Source organism: Lactuca virosa, chromosome 7 (genome assembly GCF_052849685.1).
Source record: "Lactuca virosa cultivar CGN04683 chromosome 7, Lactuca_virosa_CGN04683_v6, whole genome shotgun sequence".
NCBI lineage: Eukaryota > Viridiplantae > Streptophyta > Magnoliopsida > Asterales > Asteraceae > Lactuca > Lactuca virosa.
Genome location: NC_136432.1, coordinates 41989272 through 42014484, shown reverse-complemented (window position 1 = coordinate 42014484; position 25213 = coordinate 41989272). Strand labels below are relative to the sequence as shown.

Genomic DNA, 25213 nt, shown 5'->3' with positions numbered 1-25213 from the left:
AATCTACTTTACAGTAGTATATATTGTCCAAGGTTAAACTAAGCGTGAAACGAGCTAAGCTTTTGGCAAACCCTAAGTTGTATCTCGGACCGAAAGAAAGCAATATCATCTTGTTAGTCTTATTACTTTTTCATTTCAACTACAAATGAGTTTATTCGTTTTGTGCATAACCCCTTCATTTTAAGTTGCTTTCCATGTTGTCTCATCTCCATATTGGAACTTTTATATCACAACTATTATGTATTTATGTTTGATTTCCATGGTCACAAAGTAGGACACTTGTCATTTTGTGAAACCTCTATGTTTCACTAATTTTCTTATATGTTCATCAGGTTATCACCACATACATTCTAGACTTGTAGTTTAACATTAATAACTATCCATATGACATAATCTAACATTCTAATTACAGTAAAATTAAGCATGCAACAAATACTCATTTCCATTCTTATACTATAAATTTATAGTTCCATTCTGTCCTCTATTTCATGCATTTTAAGAACCTTGAAATTTCATCATGTATCATAAATTTAAGTATTTATGTTACACCTTACATATGGTTACAGGAAAGAAGGTCCTAGGCACAATTGTCTATAAAAGCACGTCGTCGAATGTGCTCCATGTGTGCCACTTCAAATGGTGGCGGTGGTGGTGGCCGAGGGGATTGATGTGTTTGTGAAAAACAAATGTTTTAATAAGATTAAGTTGTGAATCGTCATTAAAATGTGAGAAATCTAAAGAAAACTATGATCTGTTAAAGTAACAATTCAAAACCCCAATTAAGAGACAAAATCTTGATTCTTGAATGCACAATAATTAAGCCCTCACATACCTATCAGCAACATGTTGGTAGTTGATCCAGCCTTGCATATTTAACTGAAAAGTCTATAACTCTCCACATCATAGGGTTCTTACAGATTTTATGCCAACTTGTGCAAACTTTATGGGCATTCTCAAGTATGTCAAAAGCACCAATTCTGTGTAGAATATTAGCCATTACATCATATGGGACCTCCACCCAATTCCTCTCTTCTGTTTCTTGTCCTTTTGATTTTGATGTCATTGTATTTGTAGGTAACTTTAGCATATACAAAGCAAGAAAATCTTACGTACATTTAGACGTAATGTGTATCCATAATTTACCAATAACAAAAACATGCAATTTGCATAAAAATATCACAGTGGTGAAGTGTTGTAAATACACAAACAATGCATATATAAATATAAACTTGCACGGAACAAACTAATGATTTACATTAACTGAAGAAAGATATACAGAGAACGATGAATTGAAGGCGTTATAACACGTAATCATCGTCACTACAAGAATAAACACCTATAGGGACGAGATCTATAGGGACGACATCTGTCGTCGCTATAGGCTACCTATAGGGACGATCTGTCGTCGCCATAGAGTTGACAGATTTTTTTGACTTTTGAAGCTACAGCGACCACTTGTCGTCTCAACATGTTAAGCGGGAAATGAAGTGGATTTGGCGCGTTCTTTAAACATCTATAGCGACGATTTATCGGTCTAACAAATAACAAAAATTAAAAATAACATATTTATTTAATAATTTCAGGGAAATAAGACTGGGACATCATTTTGGGGATAACTATAGGGACGACTTGTCGTCCCCATAGCTTTCTATGCCCGAAATTACGAGAACAGGCCCCTTCATTTAATTCACGCACGCTCAATCAACCGTCTCACTCTCGATCGATCGATCGACAATTCTCCCGTGGCGACTTCCTCACCTCCCACTCCCGGCAAATCTTCTTCCACTCTCTCGATCCTCATGCTTGTTGCCGAAGACCACCGGCGATTAGCTTCAACTCCGACGATTCTAACTATCGGCTTCATTTTCACCTCCGGTTACGAATTCTAACGAATACAAGCCCCACTCCGGCGACCTAGGTTAGTAATTCTCTGTTTGAAACTGGAATTGAGGTTTATGTTAGCAATTACGTGTTTGAAACTAGAATTGTGATTTTCTTTCACAGCTTCTTGTTTTGAAGATGCAATACTTATAAACTGTAACCACATCAACGACTTTTCTATTGATTTTCCTTCTAGTTATTGGTTATTCAAGCATGGAGTATCGATTTCTCTGTGGATTTTGCTTTTGCGATTAAAAGGTATTTTTTTCACCGAGATATGTTTTCAACACTGATCACTGTCAAGACAACCTGTAATTGGAATTAGGAACTTAGAACATACAACGTTTAAGGCATCGACGACTCAGGTAAGTTACGATTTCTTTATCATTGTTTGAATGCGATGTCTTTGTTGATTCTTTTTGAATCTGATTTTATAGTTATCTAAAATCTGTTATTTGCTGATTTCATACACAGACTATGTCTTTGTTGATTTCATACACAACCACGTGTAATTAATCTGATTTGATCAACATGAAATTTGCTTTTATCATAGGAGTGTAAGTTGTTGATATTTGCTTTAGATGTTGATTGCGTTCTGCTCTACGGGTTGCTTATCAGCTCTAGTAAGCATTATGCAACTTTACTTTCAGTAAAAGAAGTTTTCTTGTTTGTACAACTTTTTAACAATTTTATGCTTCACATCACAGCTCAAGGTGAAGTAGGAAGAAAAGTTCTGGCAGATATTAGCAATTCTCAGGGTAATCTTCAAAAGAATGAAGCTTTTAATGGCTCCAAATCTGGGTGAGTGACATTGGTCTCAAGATCTTTAGTTTTCCTTGTTTTTAACTTTAACAAATTAACTTGGTCTAAAACATTGCAGAAAAGTTAAAATGGAAAAAGTAGCATATTCTCAACGGTATGCACACCAACATTGCTATTATTGTTTTTACTTTTTTTGTTACTCTAGTTTTCTATAATACACTATTTAATCTGGTCATAAGCAATGATGTGAATTTGTAGGGCTTCAATTGCTACAAAATCAAGGGATGCGAGTTCTTTATCAGGCAAACTTTCAATGATATTCATTTAGTGGTTATGTTTAGATGTTTATCTTTGTTTGCTTTTCTTTTTAATATCAAGTATCAAATCTGATTTCTTATAGGGAGCAGTGTTGGAAGCCAGAGTGAAGCTGTTGAAAGTCGTGTTACACAGGGTAACATTCAGTATATAAAAGTTCATATTTTATCTTATTGATTAGCATCTTATGTTTTTATTTTGTACCTCCAACAAAGGGTAGAGTTTTTTGAGTTTTTTGAGGAGTTTTGCTGAATAAGAAGCTTTACATGATTCTGACTGAAAAACAATATGTTTGTGAGCGCAAGGCTGCTGCTGGTCTCTTTAATTGGGAGGTAATTTTCTTTTCCCTAGTAAAATGACTATTTTGCCCTCCTTGGAGTTCATCCCATTATTTGCTGATACAGGAAGATATATATGTGCCAAGAGCACCTGGAACATTAGATGTTATTGGAGGAATTGCTGACTACTCTGGAAGTCTTGTTTTGCAGGTGAACATTTGTTTTTTTTTTTTTATTTGCAGTGTCTTATTTAATTTGTTTTTTTGATGGAAAATGGAAATAAATTACATGACAGATGCCTATTAGAGAAGCTTGTCATATTGTTGTTCAAAAAATCCAGCCAAGTAAACAGAGGTTATGGAAGCAAATGTGCTCCAGATTGTAAGTTCAACATAATCTTTATAAATAATGCATTTTCCTTTTAATAATTTCCACTTATAAAGTAATGAAAAATAGGGTAAGTTACATTTTTTGTCCCTGTGGTTTGGATTTGGTCCAATATAAATGGCCATTTATATATATCATATAGCTTATTGACACCAAGGATTCAAATGTGCTTTTTTGTTTTGATTCGTTTCTTTGCATTCCAAGTCAATACCGTTCACAGAGAGATGTACAAACTATCATATTTGCAATGCAAGTAGGATGCTAAACCCCCAGCTGAACACCCAGAAAGCAAAGTATTATACCATTTGGAAGAAGATCTTTAGGGAGCAAAGAAGGGCACGCAATGATGAGAAGCAATCCATTGTTGATGTTTTTTTATAAATCATGTAGAATGTAGTGTTACGTACACAAATGATAAGGCATGTGAAGATTATGCAAATTTCCTCAAGTTAATAATTTTGTTCTTCATATGAATTATATTTGCAATAATGCAGTGTTTTGAGATTGTATCATATTTCAATGCTTTGCAATTAAATTTACCGTTTTAGTTGCTTTAGCAATTTTGTGATGTGAAAACTGGGAAATTATAGAGAAAAAAAAATAAGCTGTATGGACATACCTATAGAGACGACATGTCATCTCTACTGGTGCATCTACCACTACGCCATGTTGTCACTAAAGGGCTATCTATGGGGACGACATGTTGTTTCTAAAGATACACCTACAGAGACGACATGTCGCCTCTATAGCTTCGTCTATGGAGACTGAAACCGTATAGCGACGAACCAGAACAAGACGACATGTCGTCTCTAAAGGATACCTATTGCGACGAAATTTTGTAGCGACGACCAAAAAGATCTATTGCGACGGGGCTATGGTGACGAAAGCTATAGGGACGACATGTCGTCCTGGATACCTATAGGGACGACTTTTTAACCTATAGAGACGACATTTTTCGTCCCTATAGGTCCCATTTCTTGTAGTGCGTGAATTAGATTATAGGCAGAAATAAAACAATCCTGAATACTAACGGCATAATTTCAGTTGTCTCCCTAACCACATTGATTTAAAACTACAGTCACCAAATCACGACTATGGTAGGGTTAGAATGAAGTGATTCGCGATTACCACATAAATGCACTAAGAGAATTTATCGGTTTAACATACCAGTGACGAAGGCGTAAGAGTTCCAAACGCCGACTATCGGAGAGATTTAGGGTGCGTTTAGTTGCGGAAAAATGGGCTGTTTTCCGGAAAAAAAATTTCAAGAAAAATAAGAATTTTGAAAATGCGTTTAGTTCGTCTATTTTTCTAAATTTTTCACGAAAAATAAAAATTTTCCGTTTTCTAAAATTACAAAGAAGTTGGATATTTTTGGAAAACCGATAATCATTGTTTTCTACATTTTTCTAATTCCAAATTTTTTCTAAAATATAAACACCCAATCCCACCCCATCCACATCTACCTACTCTCACCTTAATACCCCAACCCACCACACCCCTACCTACCTACATTTACTCCCAAGCCCACCCCCACAACCACACACACACACACACCCACACCCCCACAAACATACACACCCACAAACACACACACACACACCAACCCCCACAAACACACACACACACACACACACCCACACCCCCACAAAGATACACACCCACAAACACACACACACACCAACCCCCACAAACACACACACACCCCCACACCCACCCCCACAAACACATACCCGCCCCCACCCACACACACACCCACAAACTCACACCCACACCCACCCCCACCCCACAACCACACACACACACACACACCCAACACCACTATCACAATCACCGACCTACCATCACAATCACCACTACCCCATCACCAGCACCACCACCAACACCATCACCACCACTACCACAATTGTCGCCGCCATCACCACCGCCCGTCATCACCACCACCACCGCCGCCACCCCGTTGCCACCGCCACCACCACCACCACCGTCGCCATCATCGACACCACCACTGCCCCCACCACCGCCACCGTCCCCACGCCCACCCCACCACCGCTGCCCCCACCACCGCCACCGTCCCCACCGCCACCACCACCACCACTACCCCCGTCCGTCATCACCACCACCACCCCAAAACATCATATAAATAACATTAAAATAAAATGCACCATGAAATGATTTGGTAACCATGGATGATCAATCTTAGATCGATATGAGGTAGGGTGAAGTGGGGTGGGATAGGGTGGGGTAGGGATTGGTGGGGTAGTGTGGGTTGAGGTAGGGTGAGGTAGGGGTTGGTGGGGTGGGGTAGTGTGGGATGAGGTAGGGTAAGGTAGGGTGGGGTGGGGTGGGGTGGGGTGGAGTGTGAGTGGCATTGCGGGTTTGTGTGATGTTAGTTAAAATACCAAAAATTTGAAAATGAAAACTCATAGAAAAATGCATATCTAAACGTGTTTTCTAATTTTCTAAAACGGAAAATGAAAAATGAATAAGATTTAACTAATCGCGTTTTCTAAATTTTCCAATGAAAACTGAAAGCGGAAAACGAAAACTGAAAACGGAAAATAGAAAACAGAAAATGAAAACTGTTTTTTCGCAACTAAACGCAACCTTACAGACGCCGGAAAAGCGAATGTTCGTAGCTTGTGACGATGAAGGAAGGAATCGTATTTAATCAGGCCCAATCGTATTTAACAAATCTTATAATCTGAATTAATATGGGTATTATATTTTGCTATAACTACGATTAATTGTGTACTATAATATCATAATCCAAAAAAATAATGCAATAAACAAGCACTTGAAAGTTGAAACCCTTTTCTAGACATGTTTCGTGAATATAGATGGACCTACTACACTCCACAGTCCACATATGTTATTTGAATTTTGATCATATATGGAAATGTGTATATTTACCGTTTTATTCATATTAATTAATTTTGTTCTATGTTCATTGTCAAAGTATAATTATAATTTTCACAAAGTCAAAACAATTAGTTGTTTATCAAAATCTAGATTTTAATTGTCATTTACTCATTTTATTTTGTTCTTAAAAAAAACATTTATCACGTTTCTCAATTTTATGTAAAAAATAATAGCCTTCTTTAAGACAACAAGTTTAGGATAAATGGATAATAGTAGTAAGTTGTAAACCCTAAACATTAGAAAAGTTTAAAAGCTGGATATTCGTTCGAAAAGTCAAAAATTATGTATTTTTTATATTTCATAAAACTCTTTAGTTGGGACAAAATTATTGTAATTTTTAATCATCGAATTAAAATAAAATACAGTTTTGTAATACACAAATCATTATTAACCGACAAATATGCTATACTTTTGCATTAAATAATGAAATTACTGTCTAAAACATATTGGTTGTGGATGTGAAATTTTATTTCAAGGATCTCCAGTCTATTGTTGATTCCAAAATTACTTGTGGTGTCGACAATCCTACTGTTTAGTTGAACTTGGTCCTGATCAAAATCATTGGTTTCATTTGGAAGGCTACTATGGGTCGTATTCCAACTTCTTTGGAGCTCGCTCAAAGAGGCGTGTCGATCATTGTCTTCGATTGTCTTCTTTGTTTGGACGGTTTGGATTCATCAGATCACATCCTGGTTGATTGTTTTTAACTTTTTTGCTAGAGAAGTTATTTTGTGGATTTTCAAGTTGTGCGATATTCTCACCAAAGTTTCAATCATGTTGTCAATTTTGCTGCCAATTGGGGTAGATACCCAAAAAATAGGAAAATTTTGAGCGCTATTATTTATGGTTTTTTCTAGCACGTTTGGAAGACGAGAAACGATTAAATTTTCAACAAAAATTCATATTTCTCCTACGAAAACGGCGGACTACATTATCACTTCGGTTCACAATTGGGTAAAGTTTAGGTGCAATTTTGATGATTGTAATTGAAATGTGTGAGTGTGTTGCCCTTTTAACATTTTGTAATTTTTGTTTCTTTTTTCCCTCATTTTTCTCTTTGACAGTTGTTTGTTTTTATAAAATTTCTGTCGTTTCAAAAAAATAATTATTATATGTATTCTTATAATTAATTCTTTAAAAATGATGTATTTATTGCATTATCATTTGCACCTAAATCATGAAGTTAAGAGACACTAATTACAAAAAACAAAAAAAAATAAATAAAAAACAAAAAAAAAAAAAAAAAAAAACAAATAAAATCAGTAATCACCCCACCCTCTACTTCAAGTCTCCAATCCGGTCCATCTATTCCACATATTATGTATTTATACCGAAAATTTACCAAGTTTTTGTAGTTGGGTTGTTCAATGATTGTTTATAATTTTGTTGCCTAACTTAATAAAGATAACAAAATTATGAGTCTCTGGAATATAATATGCTCTCAGTTAATAGAGACGACTTTTAGCAAATATCGACAAAAAAGTCAGTAACATATGTTTGGAAGAAAAATTGACAACCCAAGTGGTTACATTGACGGAAGAGTTATCAGAATTGTTTTATAACTAGTGTCGATACAATCCATTTTTAAAAAAATCAATGCATCATATCTCATAAGTTGAACTACGTTGGAAAAATATGTTATATTGTTACAATTAATTGTGTAGTATAACAGGGTCCTCATTCCTCTATTAATCGTACTACATAAGCCTTAAAATGTTGATGCAAAAATATGTTCCTTTAAATAGAACATTACATACAAATTTCCTTTAAATAGAACATTACATACAAATTGCTCTAACATAAAGTATAAAGCAACAACTAACCAATTTTACTTGAATTCATATGGAAGACACTTTCGACATCAAAGAATTGGTCTTATGGTACTTTTTCATTGTTTAATTCACACTTCATAGACTCTTCAAAGTCAACTCTTATAAACCACAAGCAATTCCACGTGGCACCAACCCACAACACCCATTCGGCCGCCATTGTTCACCACCTCCATTCACACTGTCCAATTTCAGGAACCCCACCACAACGCAACAAACCACAACGAAGACACCCACCAACTCGAATCCCAATAAACCATTTTGAATACACTCAACAAATCACAAAGTAAAAGTTTCATCTGAAAGAATTGAATCAACTTGGTGAAATCGGAAATCCCCTTTTTTCCTTCTTCTTCCTCTAGATTCATCAAATTTCAAATTTCGAGACCCCTGCTGCAGAAATTCAGACAAATAAGATGTCAATTTACAAAGCGAATTTCTTTGATCCTCAATCAGCGGCGGAGACGGCGGTGTCGGTAATTGGGTACGGCTACGACCTCACTTCCGATATCCGGTTAACCGGTTGTAAACCCGGTCCATCCGGGTCACCACTAATCGAACTCGACGGAACCCTAACTAAAGATCTAGTAATTCCCGGCGGCGTCGTTGTCCCCAATGTTTCCCCGTCGATTAAGTGCGATAAAGGTGAACGTACCAGGTTCCATTCCGATGTTCTTTCCTTCAATCACGTAAGTTCACCTCACACTTTGACTTCCAATTTCCAATTCCAAACCTAGTAATTTTCTAATCTTATGTATGTATGTATGTATGTATATCAGATGTCGGAGCAATTCAATCACGAATTATCATTATCGGGAAAGATACCTTCAGGGTTCTTCAATTCAATGTTCGGTTACAAAGGATGTTGGCAAAAAGACGCTCCGATTACAAAGAATCTAGCATTTGACGGCTGGTTTATTACATTGTACAACATCGAATTAGCAAAATCCCAGATTTCGTTGTCTGAGAAAGTGAAGCAAGAAGTGCCTTCTTCATGGGATCCCACTGCTCTTGCTGAGTATGACATTTTTTGATTTTTGCCCTATCTTGAAAATCTTGATATTTAATGCTTTTTAAAGAATTATGTCGTTAAAACTTAAACTTAAACGGACTATGAAAATGGTTATGTTTTCAGGTTTATAGATAAATATGGTACTCATATTGTTGTCGGGGTAAAGATGGGGGGTAAAGATGTAATTTACCTAAAGCAGCTACAAAGTTCCAATTTAGAGCCCACTGAAGTGCAGAATTTGTTAAAGAAATTAGCGGATGATGAATTGTCTGAAGATGTATATGAAGGTTCGGTTTCGGGCTCAAAGCAAAAGGTATGTTGACTAAATTATATAAAGTGTAGAAAATTAGAATTTTTTTCTTGTGTAAAAAGTTCTTTTACCAACAACCTCTTAGCTGGCCCACACTGGACTGCATGACCTAAACAATTATGTAAAGTCTAAATCAGGTACATACATAGTCGTAAGAAGCTCAATCCACATTGGAATTGAAACTCCTATAGATACCACCTTGAAACCAAATGTGTTAAATTCTATTTTTTTGTAAAGTAAATTGATTTGACATGGGTTTCGGTCAAAATATAAAAATCAAATTGTATTCTTATTAAAATGTAGGATGCACGATCTGTAGCTTGGGATCTCCCTCCTATACTCGCGAATTCTCTACGACAATCCGTTGTTTCCCAATCCAAGAACGATGTAAGCAATTAATTTCGTGAGCTATTTACACGATAAGGAGGAGAAGGACATTTACGTCTTTTGCACAAACGAGTCCTTGTCCCCTTTTCCTGGCACAAAATATTTGAATTTTTGTCTCATTGACATCCGTCTCACAGACCATGTCCAATGCATGCTAAACACAGTACAACTTGTTCTGTTATGACATCTGACTGTTTTGTTTAGGATCTACTAAGCATTCATGTACGTCGCGGAGGAATTGACCAAGGTCAAAGCCACAAAAGTTGGCTTTCAACCGTATCACAATCACCTAATGTCGTTTCTATGTCATTTATTCCAATTGTCGCGCTTTTAAGTGGGGTCCGTGGTAGTGGGTTTTTAAGCCACGCGATTAATCTCTACCTTCGATGTAAGTGTTTACTTCTTTTTTTTTTCTTTATATATATGGGTTTAAAAATTGCAATATTTATTGTCAAAAAAGTATAAGGGAATTTCTTAAAAACATGTTTTAATTCATACACAGATAAACCACCAATTGAGGAGCTTGATCAATTTCTCGAGTTCCAGTTACCACGACAGTGGGCCCCAGCATATGGCGATCTTCCACTCGCCTCTCGACGCAAGAAAAACCCGTCACCATCACTTCAGTTCACTTTCTTGGGTCCTCGGCTTTATGTCAACACTGTAAAGGTAAAATCTTGCCAAGAAATAACAACATACTTTCATTCATTTATTTATTAGATTTATAGCACTCAATTTTAATTTCTTCATTGTGGTTTTAAAAAATCAACCAATTATAACAATGCCATCAAAATACAAAACAATTTTCATTGCTATAATTGGGGTACGTTTTTCAAAGTATATTGTCTTAATAATAAAATAAACATAAAGTATATAATAATTTATCTATTTACAGGTGGATTCAGAAAATAGGCCCGTGACAGGTGTGCGATTATACCTAGAAGGACAAAAAAGCGACCGGTTAGCCATCCATCTACAACATTTATCATCCGTCCCAAAAACACTCGAACTGTCAGACGATTACACCTACAAACCAACCGACGAGCCAATCGGAAAAGGCTACTTAGAGCCCGTAAAATGGAGCATTTTCTCCCACGTATGCACGGTCCCCGTTGAATATAGTGGGACCCGCATCGATGACTCAGCATCCATAGTCACAAAAGCATGGTTTGAAGTCAAAGGCTTAGGTATGAAAAAAGTCCTCTTTTTAAGGCTCGGATACTCTATGGTAGGGTCCGCAAGGATCCGAAGGTCAGAATGGGATGGACCGTCGATGCATTCTAGGAAATCGGGGTTGATGTCGACATTGATGAGTACACCGTTTAGTATAGGGCTCAATGCGCCTGATCAGAAGCCTGTAAAGGTGGATTTGAATTCGGCTATTTATCCGGGTGGCCCGCCTTTGAGAGCACCGAAAATGTCGTATTTTGTTGATACTAGGGAAATGGTGAGGGGCCCGGAAGATCCGCCAGGGTATTGGGTGGTCACCGGAGCTAAGCTGTGTGTCGAGGGTGGAAGGATTAGAGTCAAAGTTAAGTATTCTTTGTTGACGATAATGTCCGAGGATTCGTTGTTTATGTGAACAAAAGAAAATGTATAGCATTGTTGTATTGTTATCCATTACCAATTGTACATTTTTTTGGTAATTTTTTTATTCATAGCTACGATTATAGAGGTTCAAATTTTATTGGGGTTTAAATTTTAATGCAAGAAATAACAACGTGCTTTTGTTTATTAGTTTTATTACATCATTGTATTTTAAAAAAAATGTCAATAAAAATAATATTTACTGCTATAACGGAGTAAATTTTTTAAATTACAATATCTTAATAAGAAGAAAATGGAAATAACTGTATTGGTAATATAAAGAAATGGAATTAACATCTTATAACGGGAGTTTCTGCAACAAAAAAAAGTTATTCTTCCAGCAACCCTTAATGAGATGAAAATCAGGTATCCATCGACATCAAAGTTTCACCAATAATCTCCACAACTACAATTTCCGTCTCGGAAATGGTGAAATCGGTTGATGTCTCTAACAATAATCTCTCTCGTGACAACTTTACTAACAAATTTCAAAAAAGTATGACAATCTATGCAAACCCTAAGATTCTTTTTAACCCTAATCGGAGCTCTTGGAGGAGTAGCAATGAGCCCAAAAGCAACCGCAAGTTTCTCACTATGATACAACAAAAGCACCTCCTTTTCACTTGTTGTAACATTATGAAGATCATTTTCCAAAACCGGAACATACCCTTCTTCACGAATCAAATCCATCAACTCCCCAAGTTTTTTAAATATTTCTTCACTCATAGAATGGCTTCTATCTCCTACTATGAATGTGTATACCCTATCTTTAACTTCAATCCAACTCATCCCGGGCTCTTTCTTGACCTTACTATCTTTCATCAACCTCCTTGTATCCGCAACCTCTTCCCATAAACCAACCGATGCGTATATATTTGCAAGAAGAGAATGGGTGCCCGATTTTTCCGGTTCAAGAACAAGAAGCTCTCGGGCAGCCCGTTGACCAAGGTCAACGTTTTTATGAGTTCTTGCAGCACCAAGAACCGCCCCCCAAACCGAAGCATTAGCCTCAAATGGCATCCGACTTAATAAATCCATCGCCTCATCTAACTTTCCCGAACGCCCAAGAATATCAATCATGCACGCGTAATGTTCTTGTGTCGGCTTAATTCCGAAAACGCCCTCCATTGTTTCGAAGTATGTTTTCGCTTGAGTTACCAACCCCGCATGGTTACAAGCAGATAGGACGCTAGCTAGAGTAACGTTGTTAGGGGCAATTCCGTCTTTTAACATTTTGTCAAAAAGCGAAAGTGCTTCTTTCCCGTATCCATGTTGGGCAAGTCCACCAATCATAGCGGACCATGAGACGATACCCTTTTCGGGAACTTCAAAAAAAGCACGACTAGCATCATCTATACTTCCACATCTAGCATACATGTTTACAAGAGAATTCGAGGTATGAACATCGGATAAAAGACCAGATTTTAAGGTATGAACATGGATTTGTTTACCTTGTTCATAAGCAGATAAAATAGCCGAAGCATTTAAAAGAGAGCTACAAATGTAAGAATCGGGCTTAAGTTCCAAATCTTGCATTTTTAAGTAAAGTTTTATAGCTTCTTCACCTTGTCCCGATTGAGCATAAGCAGATATCATAGACGTAAAAGTCGCCAAGTCAGCGATATCCGATTCGTCAAATACCATCTTTGCCCTTTCCACATAACCACATTTTGAATAAGAATCGATAAGACTGTTTATGACAAAAGGGTCGGATTGGAATCCGGTTTTTAAAGAAAGCCCATGGATTTGTTCACTAACATATACATCTTGCAAACTAGCAGAAGAATTGAGGATTGGAAGTAAAGTGGCTTCATTAAATCCGATTCTATCCCTATCTTTAGAAAAAAGAGATAGAGCTTCAATGTCATTTCCATTTTGTGAGTGTCCACATAACAAAGTGTTTAATGCAATCAACTCTTTTTGTGGCATCATATCATATACCCTTTGGGCATCATCCATTTCACCACATTTTGAATATATATCGATAAGCCCAGAACAAAGATGTGGATCCAATTCTATTTCTGACTTTATAAGAATGGAATGGAATTGTTTGCCTAAATCTTGGAGACCTAATCCAGAGCAAGCTTTAAGAACACTAGAAAAAGTGAACATATTTGGTGTGATTCCTGACCTTTTCATCTTCAAAAATAACTCCAAACCTAGATTGAAGTATTCATGAAGAACACATCCAGCAATGATTGCATTCCATGAGACTATATCAGGGTTAGGAATGTGGTCAAAGACTGTTTTAGCATCTTCAAAGTCTCCAACTTTTGAGTACATATCAGCAAGTGCATTACAAGAAAAGGGATCAGAAGTGTACCCATGTTTGATTAAATATCCATGAATCTTCCTCCCTTGGGTTATATCTTGTAAACCTGTGCACGCATTGATTATAGTTGATAAACTATACTCATCTGGGATTAATCCAGTAATAATCATATCTTGAAATAAATCAATTGCTTCTTTAAAGAAATGACCATTTGAGTAACAAGAAAACAATGCATTCCAAGAAACTATGTTCCTGTCTGGAATCTGATCAAAAAGCTTCCTTGAGTCCAAAAAATCACCACATTTTGCGTATAAACCAACCAATGCATTGGCAACAAAAACATCATTTTCAAAACCAGTCACCACCACAATTCCATGTATCTGTTTCCCTCCAATGATATCCTTCTTCATGGAGCATGCTTTGAGGACACTAGGGAATGTAAACTCGTTACACCTAATACCCAACGAGTGCATCTCTGTAAAAGCCAAAAGAGCATCTTGACTGAGACCATTCTGGGTATACCCTGATATCAAAGCAGACCAAGCAACTAAATCTGGTTCAGGACTTTCGTCGAGCAACTTGCGTGCACTCCTGAAAACCCGACACTTCGAATACAAATTGATTAAATGATTCCTGTGTTTTGGATCATTCTCCAATCCGATTTTGATCAGGTGGGTATGGATTTGTAGACCTGGATTGAGCGACTTGGTTTGACAGCATTGAGATAAGAGTTTAGAGTAGGAAATCGAGGTGGGTGTCCATTCAGCATCGTGGGTGACATTTAAGGTAGTTGTAGTTTGTGGATTATCGGTGATTATGGCCAGAGCTTGGATGCGTCTAGCGGAGAAGATGGATTTGTAGAATTGAATTTGTGGTTGAAGAAGATTGTGGAGGGAAAATAATCGCTGAATATACATGGGTCGGAATTCGGATCCCATATAATAAACGTTAAAATCACAAGGTGTTGTGTCGAGGGGAAAAACACAAGTCCCATATACATACATATACACTTTAACCCCTCTAACTTTGAAAGTAAATTCAAATGGGATCCTTTAGTTATTGTGAATGCCTTCCTTTTTCTATCTTTTGATTTAAATAAAAAAGTTGGTACAAATGTAACACACCTATTATAATTTGGTGTAAAACCAACTTTATCTTTTAAGGTTAAGGTGGTGTTTACAATCAAAACTACGTGGTGTCCGATCGAAATATACTATATTTTAAGATTAAGGTGGTGTTTACAACCAAATTTATTTTTTATGGGTTAGTAATAGACATAAGAATCAAAGTATAAATTGTGACTTGTAGTGCTAGCTTCTTTTAGTTTTTTTTAATATAAATTATATCGCTCCAAAAAAGGAATTGGATTAAAAGTTCTGTTTCTAAAGTTCTCTACAAAAAAGAAAAGGTTAGGTTATACTTTTATGCATTTTACCTCAAATATACTATATTATATTTTTTGAGATAATTTAAAATGAGAAAACAATGGATAATTTATAGTCAAATAGCTCTGTCACTCCATCATTGTTAAATTAGGAGAATACTTTTTGTAACAACCATCAATAATTCATTCCAAACTCTTCATTTATTTATTTATTGTCTACAAATTATACAAAAATATTCACAATTCCATTCCCTTGAAATTGAACTCCAACCTCTGTTAAACTCATCTCTACATTTGCACGTTACCAAACACATCCCAAGAAACTGCAAAATGGACAAACAACAAAGAGAAGTTCAGAATTAAAACTTTAATGTCCTCTGTGTTATGATTAATGCCAAAATGCTAAAAAAATCAACGCACGTGATTTTGAGAATGAATGAATAAACTGTTAGAAAGGTATTTTCATCATTCATCAATGATATGATTAATGCCAAATCAGTACAGAAATATACACAAATCCATTAAGTAGAAAATTAGATTTCAAATGCTAATAAGAAAACTAATATCAAAATGTTAAAAACAACAAATACCAGACTCTATCAAAAGATCCGATGTTCATCGAGTTGATCTTAAGCTTCATAGGGACTTGATTTCGTTGAACAGTTTGAGAAACAAAATCAACTCAATTTTGAGAAATAATCAATTAAATAGCAGTCAATTGTTAAAAGAAACGTCATTATCATTAAATCAAATCAGAAACTATTTAAGATCTGATCTTCATCGAGTTTAATCTTAAGCCTCATACGCACCCAAATTTTATCGAATGATCACTAAACCGATTTAATACAATTGTTGTGAAGTAATCAATTAAATATCAACAAACTGTTAAAAAAATCTCTCGATCAATCATCAACAATGATCACTAAATCGATTTAATACGATTCAAACAGAATTTCTTAAGTTTTACCTGAGCGATCGAATGGAGATTTGATGAGCAAGAGCATGAAACATGAAATTGGCGCCATGAAGGAACATCACGATTCCCGTGCACCCGAGAACAAAGAACTCAACGACCGCCATCACTGTCTTTTATTTTCTTTTTCTGTGGAGTGAAATTCAATCAAAGGATTGCGGAAGTTCGGTAGGTTATTTTATAAAGAGAAATAAATAATTATTTTTTTTTTTTTTTTTGAGAAAATTAAAAAGAAAGCGTTCATGACAGAAGCTATCCGTTGTGTTAAGTGTTAACCCCACCAAATAATCGGTGGTATGCTGGGCCACCACACGGAATTTCTACTTTATAATTTAAGAAAGAAAACGGTGTTGCTCTTATCTTCAAACAAATAAATATGTGATCTATTTTTATATGTGTTTTATAGTTATATTTAGTTTGATCTAAGAAAAATATTTAAAATATTAATAAGATATTTAAAAGTTCTGTTTACATGGTGAAATATTAAACAAAATTTAGATAAGGATGGGTACCACATATCTAGATATCTAAACATAAGTTCTTCGGTTCCAAATTATTATATCAACTAATTTGAGAGCAATCAAAAGGTTAAAAAGTGATGATCAAACATAAAACATTGGGTAACCATGCGATCTATTTTAGTGTATAAAATGGAACACAATTTAAATAATATTTTAATATGTTAATATCCAATACCATTATATTTAAGGTTAATATCATAGTAGTATCAAATAAGATCAAAGGTTGATGGTCATTGAAGTTTTTTGTTATTTTATTATTTTATTATTTTTTTTATTGTTGCTTCTGAAACTTTCAATTTTTGGGTTAAATAAGCAAATATTCAAAAAAAAATGAAGGGATCATCGGGTTTCCTAGGTGAACTGGCGTCCACATGACATTTCAATAAAGAAAAGACAAAAACGACTATGTAATCCAATAAAACTCAATCAGAAAAGGTTTAACCCTAAATAAATAAATAAATAAAAACAATGTGCAATACAAATAAACTCGGCTAGAATATATCACGCTAAATACATATAGTCAACTAAAAACACTAACGATGAATAACAGAAACAATAATGAGATGAATAATGAAATAAATAGGAAATCACATATATATATATATATATATATATATATATATATATATATATATATATATATATATATATATATATATATATATTTATATTTGAGAGCTTATAGTTTTCCGAGAACCCGAGAACTAATTTTAAGCCATTAGATAAAAAAAAAGGGTCAAGATGCAAGGTGGCATTGTTGTAAATAAGTTATTAATTAAAGAGAAAGGGGCATCTTAATTAAACACATTAGGGGTACAATAGGAAACAAAAATATAATTAGATAATATCCTAATCAATGATATGATACGCTAAATTTTAAACCCTTTTCTTTCTCTGTCTTTCTCCCTCTCTGTAACATCCCAAAAATACGGTCCAAAAATTTCATTTTTAATCTGTTAATTAAACCATAATCATAAAATCATTCATCCAAAATCATAAGTCATTATCTTAAATCAGAGTATCATTTCAAAACACTAGTTCATTTTATCAGAGTAAACATCTCAGGCTAAACTTCTTGGTGTGTGCAATGCGTCATCCCGATCTCTTCCCTCCGCTACCAGAAGTACCTGAAACCAAAACTGAAAACCGTAAGCACGAAGCTTAGTGAGTTCCCCAACCTACCACATACCATACACATAACCACATACTGCAAGTACTGGGCATCGCCCTCTACCTCGGGCCCAGCCCGGCTTCGGATACATCCGACAACAGGCCCTGCCTGCTCCAGGCCCCGCCTGGCTTCGAGCCCCGCTCGGTGTACATATATGTTTCTCTTAGGCCTTGCCTGTCTCTGGGCCTCGCCCACTAAACACATACAAACATCACACATAACAAATAGCTAAACATACTCTACCATACTCCTGATCTAAGGCCTCGCCTAACTTAGGCCTCGCCCTTGTCCTGCTACTGATAAGTCATGGAACCCCGTCCACGCTCCTGCTGATAGTGAGATACAGGCCCCCGCCTACACTCACCTCCTTCCTAACTCGGGCCTCGCCCCTGCTCTACTACTAATGAGATACAGAACCCCGTCCATACTAGGCTATGATGAGATACGGGACCTCGCCCACACTCACCTCCCTACCAGGCACATACAAGTGTCACAAAGACAACAAGTATAATCTAACATTCAACATATAAACCTTCCTCGGGCTTGCCCCGACATCGGACCTTGGTTCGGAACCTATCAACTCTGACACATACGAGAATCACAACTACCTTTAGCATACTACATTCCTCGGGCCTCGCCCGACACAGGTCGTAATCCAGAACATGTAACAATAATTGCCTAGGGCTAACCCCCCGTGTCTTCCTTCTATACATAAACATAACATAAACATAATGGGCCGGCATTGTGGCTGTAGACCCATGCACATAGTGAGGAGACTCACCTTGCACTGCTGAAGCTCTTGCTGATACCCTCCTGATTGCTATCCGACAACTCTCCGAACCGCTGCTCCTCTAGCTCCCCGAGCTACCAATACCAAAATAACACTTAGTTCTAAACTGTCCTCCATAAGTCAAACTAAGTCAACTCTAGTCAAAGTCCTTCTCAAGGTCAAAGTCCTGGTCAAAGTCAACCTTCCACGTTGACCCTACTCGTCGAGTCAGCCTAATGACTCGCCGAGTTCATAACCTCCAGAAACCCTACAACTCACGACTCGACTCACCAGTCACCCCATGACTCGTCGAGTCATTCAATCTCCGAGTCCTAGTCCTGTCCAACCCATTGAGTCACCACTCACTCCCTAATCTGACTCATAACCAGAAGAGATTGGGGTTTGCGACCCGACTCGCCGAGTCCATGAACCGACTAGCCGAGTCCACTTATGTCATCTCCATTCTGTCGATTACAGTCCACTCCATTGCTTCCATTACGTAGATATGGACTCCTAAGGCTAGAATTACACGTAAAGTTGCTAACTTTACGTGCATGCAAGGTGCTATGAAGTTAAAACACTTAATCCAAGCTAAAATAAATGTCTAAATCATGGAATGAAGCCATAGTTGGGTAAAGCTACCCACTCAGAGCTCCTAAAGCTCAGAAATGCCCAGATCTGAAGTCCTTTTCGTCCTCAAAGGCTCAATGTTCGGATTGGCCTTGGAAATGGCCCAAATGTGACAAAATCTAAGCTAAGAAGGGGATCTATCTAATGAATGCTCAAGGTACTGACTTGTTACCTTCTACCAACTGTCAAACCGATGTAGAGGCTGGATCTACACTTCCTTCCTTGCTCCTTTCTCCCAAACCTTCAAGATGCACTCCAAATGGACCTTAATCTTCACAAAAGCTCAAGAAATGAAGTTGGATGGCTAGGGTTTCGGTTCTGGACTAGAGAGGCTGTAAATGAAACCCTAAAGAGGAGAATAGGATGCTTAATTAGGGCACCAAGTCCCGAAATTAGGGTTTCCCAACCCAGACCTAACTCGCCGAGTCAGTCTCCCGACTCGCCGAGTCGGCCACTTAATCTGTGACACAGAACTCGCTCCGACTCGCCGAGTTCTTCCTTGGACTCGACGAGTTGACTCACTGATTTCGGGTTCTCCTTTCCTTTTCTTGGGCTGCTGGATTAGGGGTGTTATACTCTCTCTCAAACCTACGATCTATAATCCTCCTCGCAGCGAGCTTCTTTTCCGGTGTTTCCCTTCATCAAGCTCTTCTCCGGTGGTTGATCGTCTTCGGTGTCGCATAATCTCTACCTCCTTCGTCGATCGGTCGTTCATCTAATTTGTCGCTTTCTTCCAAAATCAACACCAACGATGTCCATATATGAAATTAACCATCATTCCTTCATTGATCTCTTGTCTCTGACCAATTTTGAATGCATAGCCTTCGCGCCTCCAAAATTTCGTCCAGATATGGAGTTAATCATCATTCCTTTATCGATTTCCCGTCTCCACCTAAGTCCTTCATTGTAATCGGTATGATTTCTTCATCCTATTTATATTAACAAGTTTATGCGTTCGATAATTCCTTTGAGGGAAAAAAAATTGTTCTAAATTTATCACTGGTTATGGGACGATGAAGAGTTCTCGGTTACCTCATTACGTCAGTTTTTGATAAACCTAAAAATGCTTTTGAAGTTTTGTTGATAAACCTAATTAATATGTTAGATAGCCTAATAATTCCAAAAAACGAGTCACACTTGTGAGGATCTCTCTACAAGTGTAGATAGTTTTTCATGATTAGGTTGATTATGGTATGTATTTCGTTTATATTTTGACCTATTGTTGCAGTTATGTTCTTGAAATGCAATTATATTTGGTAAGATGATATTGCCTGCAATGTGTTTGATAATATGCTTGAGTGATTATCTGACCTATTTATAAAAAAGTAAGGGTTGTCGTAATGAAAGAGTTATAGATACAATCTTATTAGAACAAGGACGTTTTATTTCGGCGACGTTTTATTTCGGCACTAAATGATGATCCTCCTGCTCATATTAATTGCAACTGATATACTGATATACTTTATGTTGCAAGTCTTTATTTATCTTTGCATTTTAATTGCAATATTTCTTATAAAAGTATGTGCTAAGTCAGACATTTTATAATTGCAGGTGAAGTGGACACAATGTAAGAACTGCATTATATGGGCAAAAAGCACCAATTTCAGCCCTCTGTTGATGTTTAATATTTAAACACCCTACTTCAAAATAATGCATTTTACTTTAAAAATCTACCCAATTATACCATTATACATTCAACTTTTTTCTTATTATGACATTGTTTTAACTCGGTAGAATCTAACTGAATATCTGTAAGTACAAATACAGGGGGATAAGGATGGTGGGGTGCTTCTAGTGAGTGTGAATGATATGGGGTGGTATGAAAGTAAATAACATGTAATTCACATGTGAATCATAGGTGATTCACATGTGAATCACAGGTGATTCACATATGAATCACATGTAATTCACATGTAAAATCACATGTAATTCACATGTAAATCACAAGTGAATCCCATATGAGTTACATATAAATCACAAGTGATTCACATATGAATTACATATGATTCACATGTAGATCACAAGTGAATCACATAAGAATTAAATGCGTATCACATGTAAATAACATGTAACTCACATATGAATTACATATGATTCACATGTAAATCACATGTAATTCACATATGAATCACATGTAATTCTCATATGATATATGCATGTGCATTTTTGTGAGTGTTCTTGCATTAATCAAATCTTTTTAATTTTCTTGTAGATTTTGAAGAATTTGTGGAAAATATTGAAGATGTGAAAAGTGATAAATTGAAGAAAATATGAAAATCTTGATATGAAGAAATGATAACATTGTGAATCTTCGTAGAAAAAATGTAGTTTTTTTGAAAAAATTACAGTTTTTTTTTTAAATTACTGTTTTATTAAAAAATTTGCAGTTTTTTTAAATACAGTTTTTTTTTCCAAAAAAATTGCAGTTTTTTTTGAAAAAATTGCAGTTTTAAAAAAAATCAAATTTTTTAAAAGTTTATGCTTTCCAAAAAAGTTAAAAAAAATCTGCAGTTTAAAAAAAATGAAAATTATTTTTTTTTTATAAAAAAATCCAAAATTTTGTTTTATAATGTTAATTTTAGAGCTTTTTATTAATATTTTCAATAATACAAAAAATTAAGTGGGATTGGTATGATGACGATCATGCCCTTATTGATTTGATTTTGATCCAACGCTCCATCTTTAGTTCTTAGGTTCTCGGAAAACTATGAATTTTCAACCGATCTCAACTCTCTCTCTATATATATATATATATATATATATATATATATATATATATATATATATATATATATATTATTTCGAATTTAATTTTGGAAGGGATTACATTATCATAAATCGTGTGAATCATAATATCAATTGAAAACTGTATATTCCACATTATATTATTTTGGAAATGTTATAAAATTAATTGTGAAATTGGAATAATTAAGGAAATTAAGGAAATAAACTACTTTGGGTAATTTATTCTCAAATTTAATAGACTCACTCTATCTTATATAAATCCTTATAATACATGTGGCAATGAAATGAAAATGAAAAAAAATAAGAAAAATGACAAATAGGAAAGAAAAAACTCTAAAATGCTTAAAAAATCACATGTATCAACATAAAAAGAAAATTACATTTGAAAATAAAATTATTATTTATTAGGGATGATATCAAACATTATTTATTATTATAATCGATTTTTTTTTTCAGAATATAGTCCTCCTTAATAAATGAAGGTTTTTTTTGCCACATGTCAATCTCTAATGAGTTTTGACACTTGTCATTTTATGATATTTTTGAAATAAATATTATCCACTTGTCAATTTTTGGTTTGTTTCAATTTTTAAAATTAAAGACATATACTTATATATGTAAAGTATTAAATATTATATATATATATATATATATATATATATATATATATATATGATATTAAATTGCAATAAATAAATTTCTTTTTTTCTTATTTTAAAGTTATACATTAAAAAATATTTTTTGTTTATACTTTAATGTTTATTATTTTTTTAAATTCATCCGTGTAATAAACGGGTCTCACACCTAGTATCCAATAGATTGTAAATATACCCCCAAACCCCCCTCGTTCTCGTTCACACTTCACACTTCACAGACCCCTCGAAACTCACAAGTTCACAGTCCTTCACAACGACCTGCGACCCTTCTCCGATCTCCCACACCCGGCGACCCTCCTCCGACCTCCGGCGCCTGCAAATCTCTCCGATAGTTGGCGTTTTGGAACTTGTGCCCCTTTCGCACTGGTATGTTAAACGCTACTCTCATTGATTTCCTTTCCTATTTCCCTTGTATATATTGCTATTGGTGTGAGAATTTACAATGTCTATCCCACATTCTTAAGAAAATTAACTAAATCACTGTAAAACTTTCATATTATTTTTGTTATGTGGCCTGTCAGCGGAAATATCTTCTTAAGTGCTGTTTGCAAAAAAAAAAAAAAAAAAAAAAAAAAAACTATATAGAACTGCAGGTAGTTCTAGGGTTTATAGATTTGTCATTGATAATTAGAGATAACGTTTTAATGTTGAGGTTTAGAAAAAAACATTTAGGTTGGTTGATTCATTTGATATATTTGTTACATGACAGAATGTTATTCACTTGCAACATGTTTGAGTAAGTTATTGTAAACTAATTAATAGGTAAGATTTTGTTGGTTTGTACATGCTAAAGTTATACCTACGATGACATCAAAATCAAAGAGAAAAGAACAAGAGAGGAATTGGTTGGAGGTCCCATATGATGTAATGGCTAATATTCTACAAAGAGTTGGTGCTTTTGACATACTTGAGAATGCCCAAAAAGTTTGCACAAGTTGGCATACAATATGCAAGGACACTGTGATGTGGAGAGCTATACGCCTTGATTATCCATATCTTTTGCGTCAATATCGATTCTTCAAACCACTCCGGGAGATTTGTAAGCATGCTGTGGATAGAAGTCAAGGCCATTTGATTGATATGACCATTTGTTGGATTTGCTGATAATGAGCTTCTTGAGTATGTTGCTAGTAGGTACGCTACGTATTTAAGCTTCTTATGATTGGACATGTTTTACCGAATATGAAAGATTTAGGGTTTTTAATTACTTTAACAGATCAAGCAAACTAAGACGTCTTGAAATCTCATGTTGTTATGAGGATCCGTATGAAAGTTGGATTGAAGCTTTGAAGAAATTTCCATTATTAGAGGAGCTCAGTATCTACCTAACGGATATCCCAAAAGAAGCTATTGAAACTTTAGGGCGTTGTTGTCCCATGTTAAAAACACTGAAACTTAATGACAACCCATTGAGAAACCGTGAGTTCCCAAGGGTTGCTAATGAGAGAGCAATAGCAATTGGAGAGAACTTACGTGAGTTAGGTCACCTTGAACTCATTGGAGACAACATGTCGAATATTGGGTTAGAGGTGATTCTTGATAGATGTTGCCACCTTGAATCACTTGACTTGCGTACATGTTTTTACCTTGATCTTGAGGAGGGAGATCCAGATCCAATTGGGAAAATAAAATGTTTGGACAAGAATATTGAATGTGTAAAACTGCCAAAAGATTCTCTTAGTGGATACATATATAGGGAGTTTTTATATGACTATGATGACTGTATTCAGACTTTCTTCGGGTTTCTTGATGATGATGACGATTTACCAAACATGGAGGAGTTGAGGAAGACATTGGCTTCCCAGTCCATGCTTGAATAATCTTTTTGGTTGTGTTAGAGTATAAATATTTATGGTATGTACAAGTCAACAAGCACCAACTTTTTGTTTATGTTGTTCCAAGAGCCAACTTTTAAGTAATCAATGTATGATATTGGTAACGTTGTTTCTTACATGTTTTTTTTCTTCATAAAACCGAGTATCAAGTCAATATTGCAATGGAATGAGTAATTTTTTATAAAGCAAAATTACATCTTTTAGGCCCTGTTTGGTAGCCTCTCAATTGAAAAATTAAGAGCCAAGCTCTTAATTTTTCAGATATAGGCTGTTTGGTTGCATATTATTTTATGCCAATTAATTTATAAGCTGCCTCTTAGACTTTCAGATCCAAAGGCATGTCTGAAAAAATAAAAAGAACGCGCGTTCCCTTTTTGCCTAAATACTTTATCTCCTTCCCTCTACTCTTTCTTCTTCACAAACGCCGCTTCCCACTTAAACTCCAATTACAACCTCCATCATCCTCTTCGGTCATCCCTCCAGACACCGCCTTTGCCAGAGACGCCGTCTCCGACATTTTCGCCGACAGCGAAGCCATCCGGCTCCCTCATCGATGCGTATTTCGTTTTTACCCCTGCTCCCCCTTG

At 35.7% G+C, this 25213-nt stretch overlaps 2 protein-coding genes, 2 long non-coding RNA genes and 1 pseudogene across 5 annotated transcripts; 3 read left to right on the top strand and 2 right to left on the bottom strand.

Moving 5' to 3' along the window:
• Positions 1–959: 959 nt before the first annotated feature.
• On the top strand, positions 960–4091 carry LOC145126577 (uncharacterized). Its single transcript, XM_079061916.1, has 12 exons — positions 960–1064; positions 2078–2139; positions 2207–2246; positions 2435–2504; positions 2589–2682; positions 2762–2797; positions 2902–2945; positions 3044–3094; positions 3179–3290; positions 3363–3446; positions 3532–3617; positions 3828–4091. Exons 1-9 carry the CDS (start codon positions 960–962, stop codon positions 3208–3210), a joined length of 534 nt encoding a protein of 177 aa, XP_078918042.1. The 3' UTR covers positions 3211–3290; positions 3363–3446; positions 3532–3617; positions 3828–4091.
• Positions 4092–8518: 4427 nt separating this feature from the next.
• On the top strand, positions 8519–11826 carry NSL1 (MAC/Perforin domain-containing protein). Its single transcript, XM_079061589.1, has 7 exons — positions 8519–9063; positions 9154–9392; positions 9510–9699; positions 10000–10083; positions 10288–10471; positions 10586–10752; positions 10979–11826. Exons 1-7 carry the CDS (start codon positions 8791–8793, stop codon positions 11663–11665), a joined length of 1824 nt encoding a protein of 607 aa, XP_078917715.1. The 5' UTR covers positions 8519–8790; the 3' UTR covers positions 11666–11826.
• Positions 11827–11913: 87 nt separating this feature from the next.
• LOC145126185 (pentatricopeptide repeat-containing protein At4g14850 pseudogene) lies at positions 11914–14888 on the bottom strand (annotated as a pseudogene).
• Positions 14889–15508: 620 nt separating this feature from the next.
• LOC145126187 (uncharacterized) lies at positions 15509–16649 on the bottom strand. Its single transcript, XR_013716363.1, has 2 exons — positions 16294–16649; positions 15509–15649 (listed from the first exon to the last, which is right to left on the bottom strand). It is a non-coding gene; the product is annotated as an uncharacterized LOC145126187 (long non-coding RNA).
• Positions 16650–23007: 6358 nt separating this feature from the next.
• Positions 23008–24788, top strand: LOC145125456 (uncharacterized). 2 transcript variants are annotated; one of them, XR_013716003.1, is made up of 3 exons: positions 23008–23157; positions 23585–23925; positions 24008–24788. It is a non-coding gene; the product is annotated as an uncharacterized LOC145125456 (long non-coding RNA). The 2 variants fall into 2 exon arrangements; XR_013716002.1 differs by having other exon boundaries at positions 23554–23925.
• Positions 24789–25213: the final 425 nt, after the last annotated feature.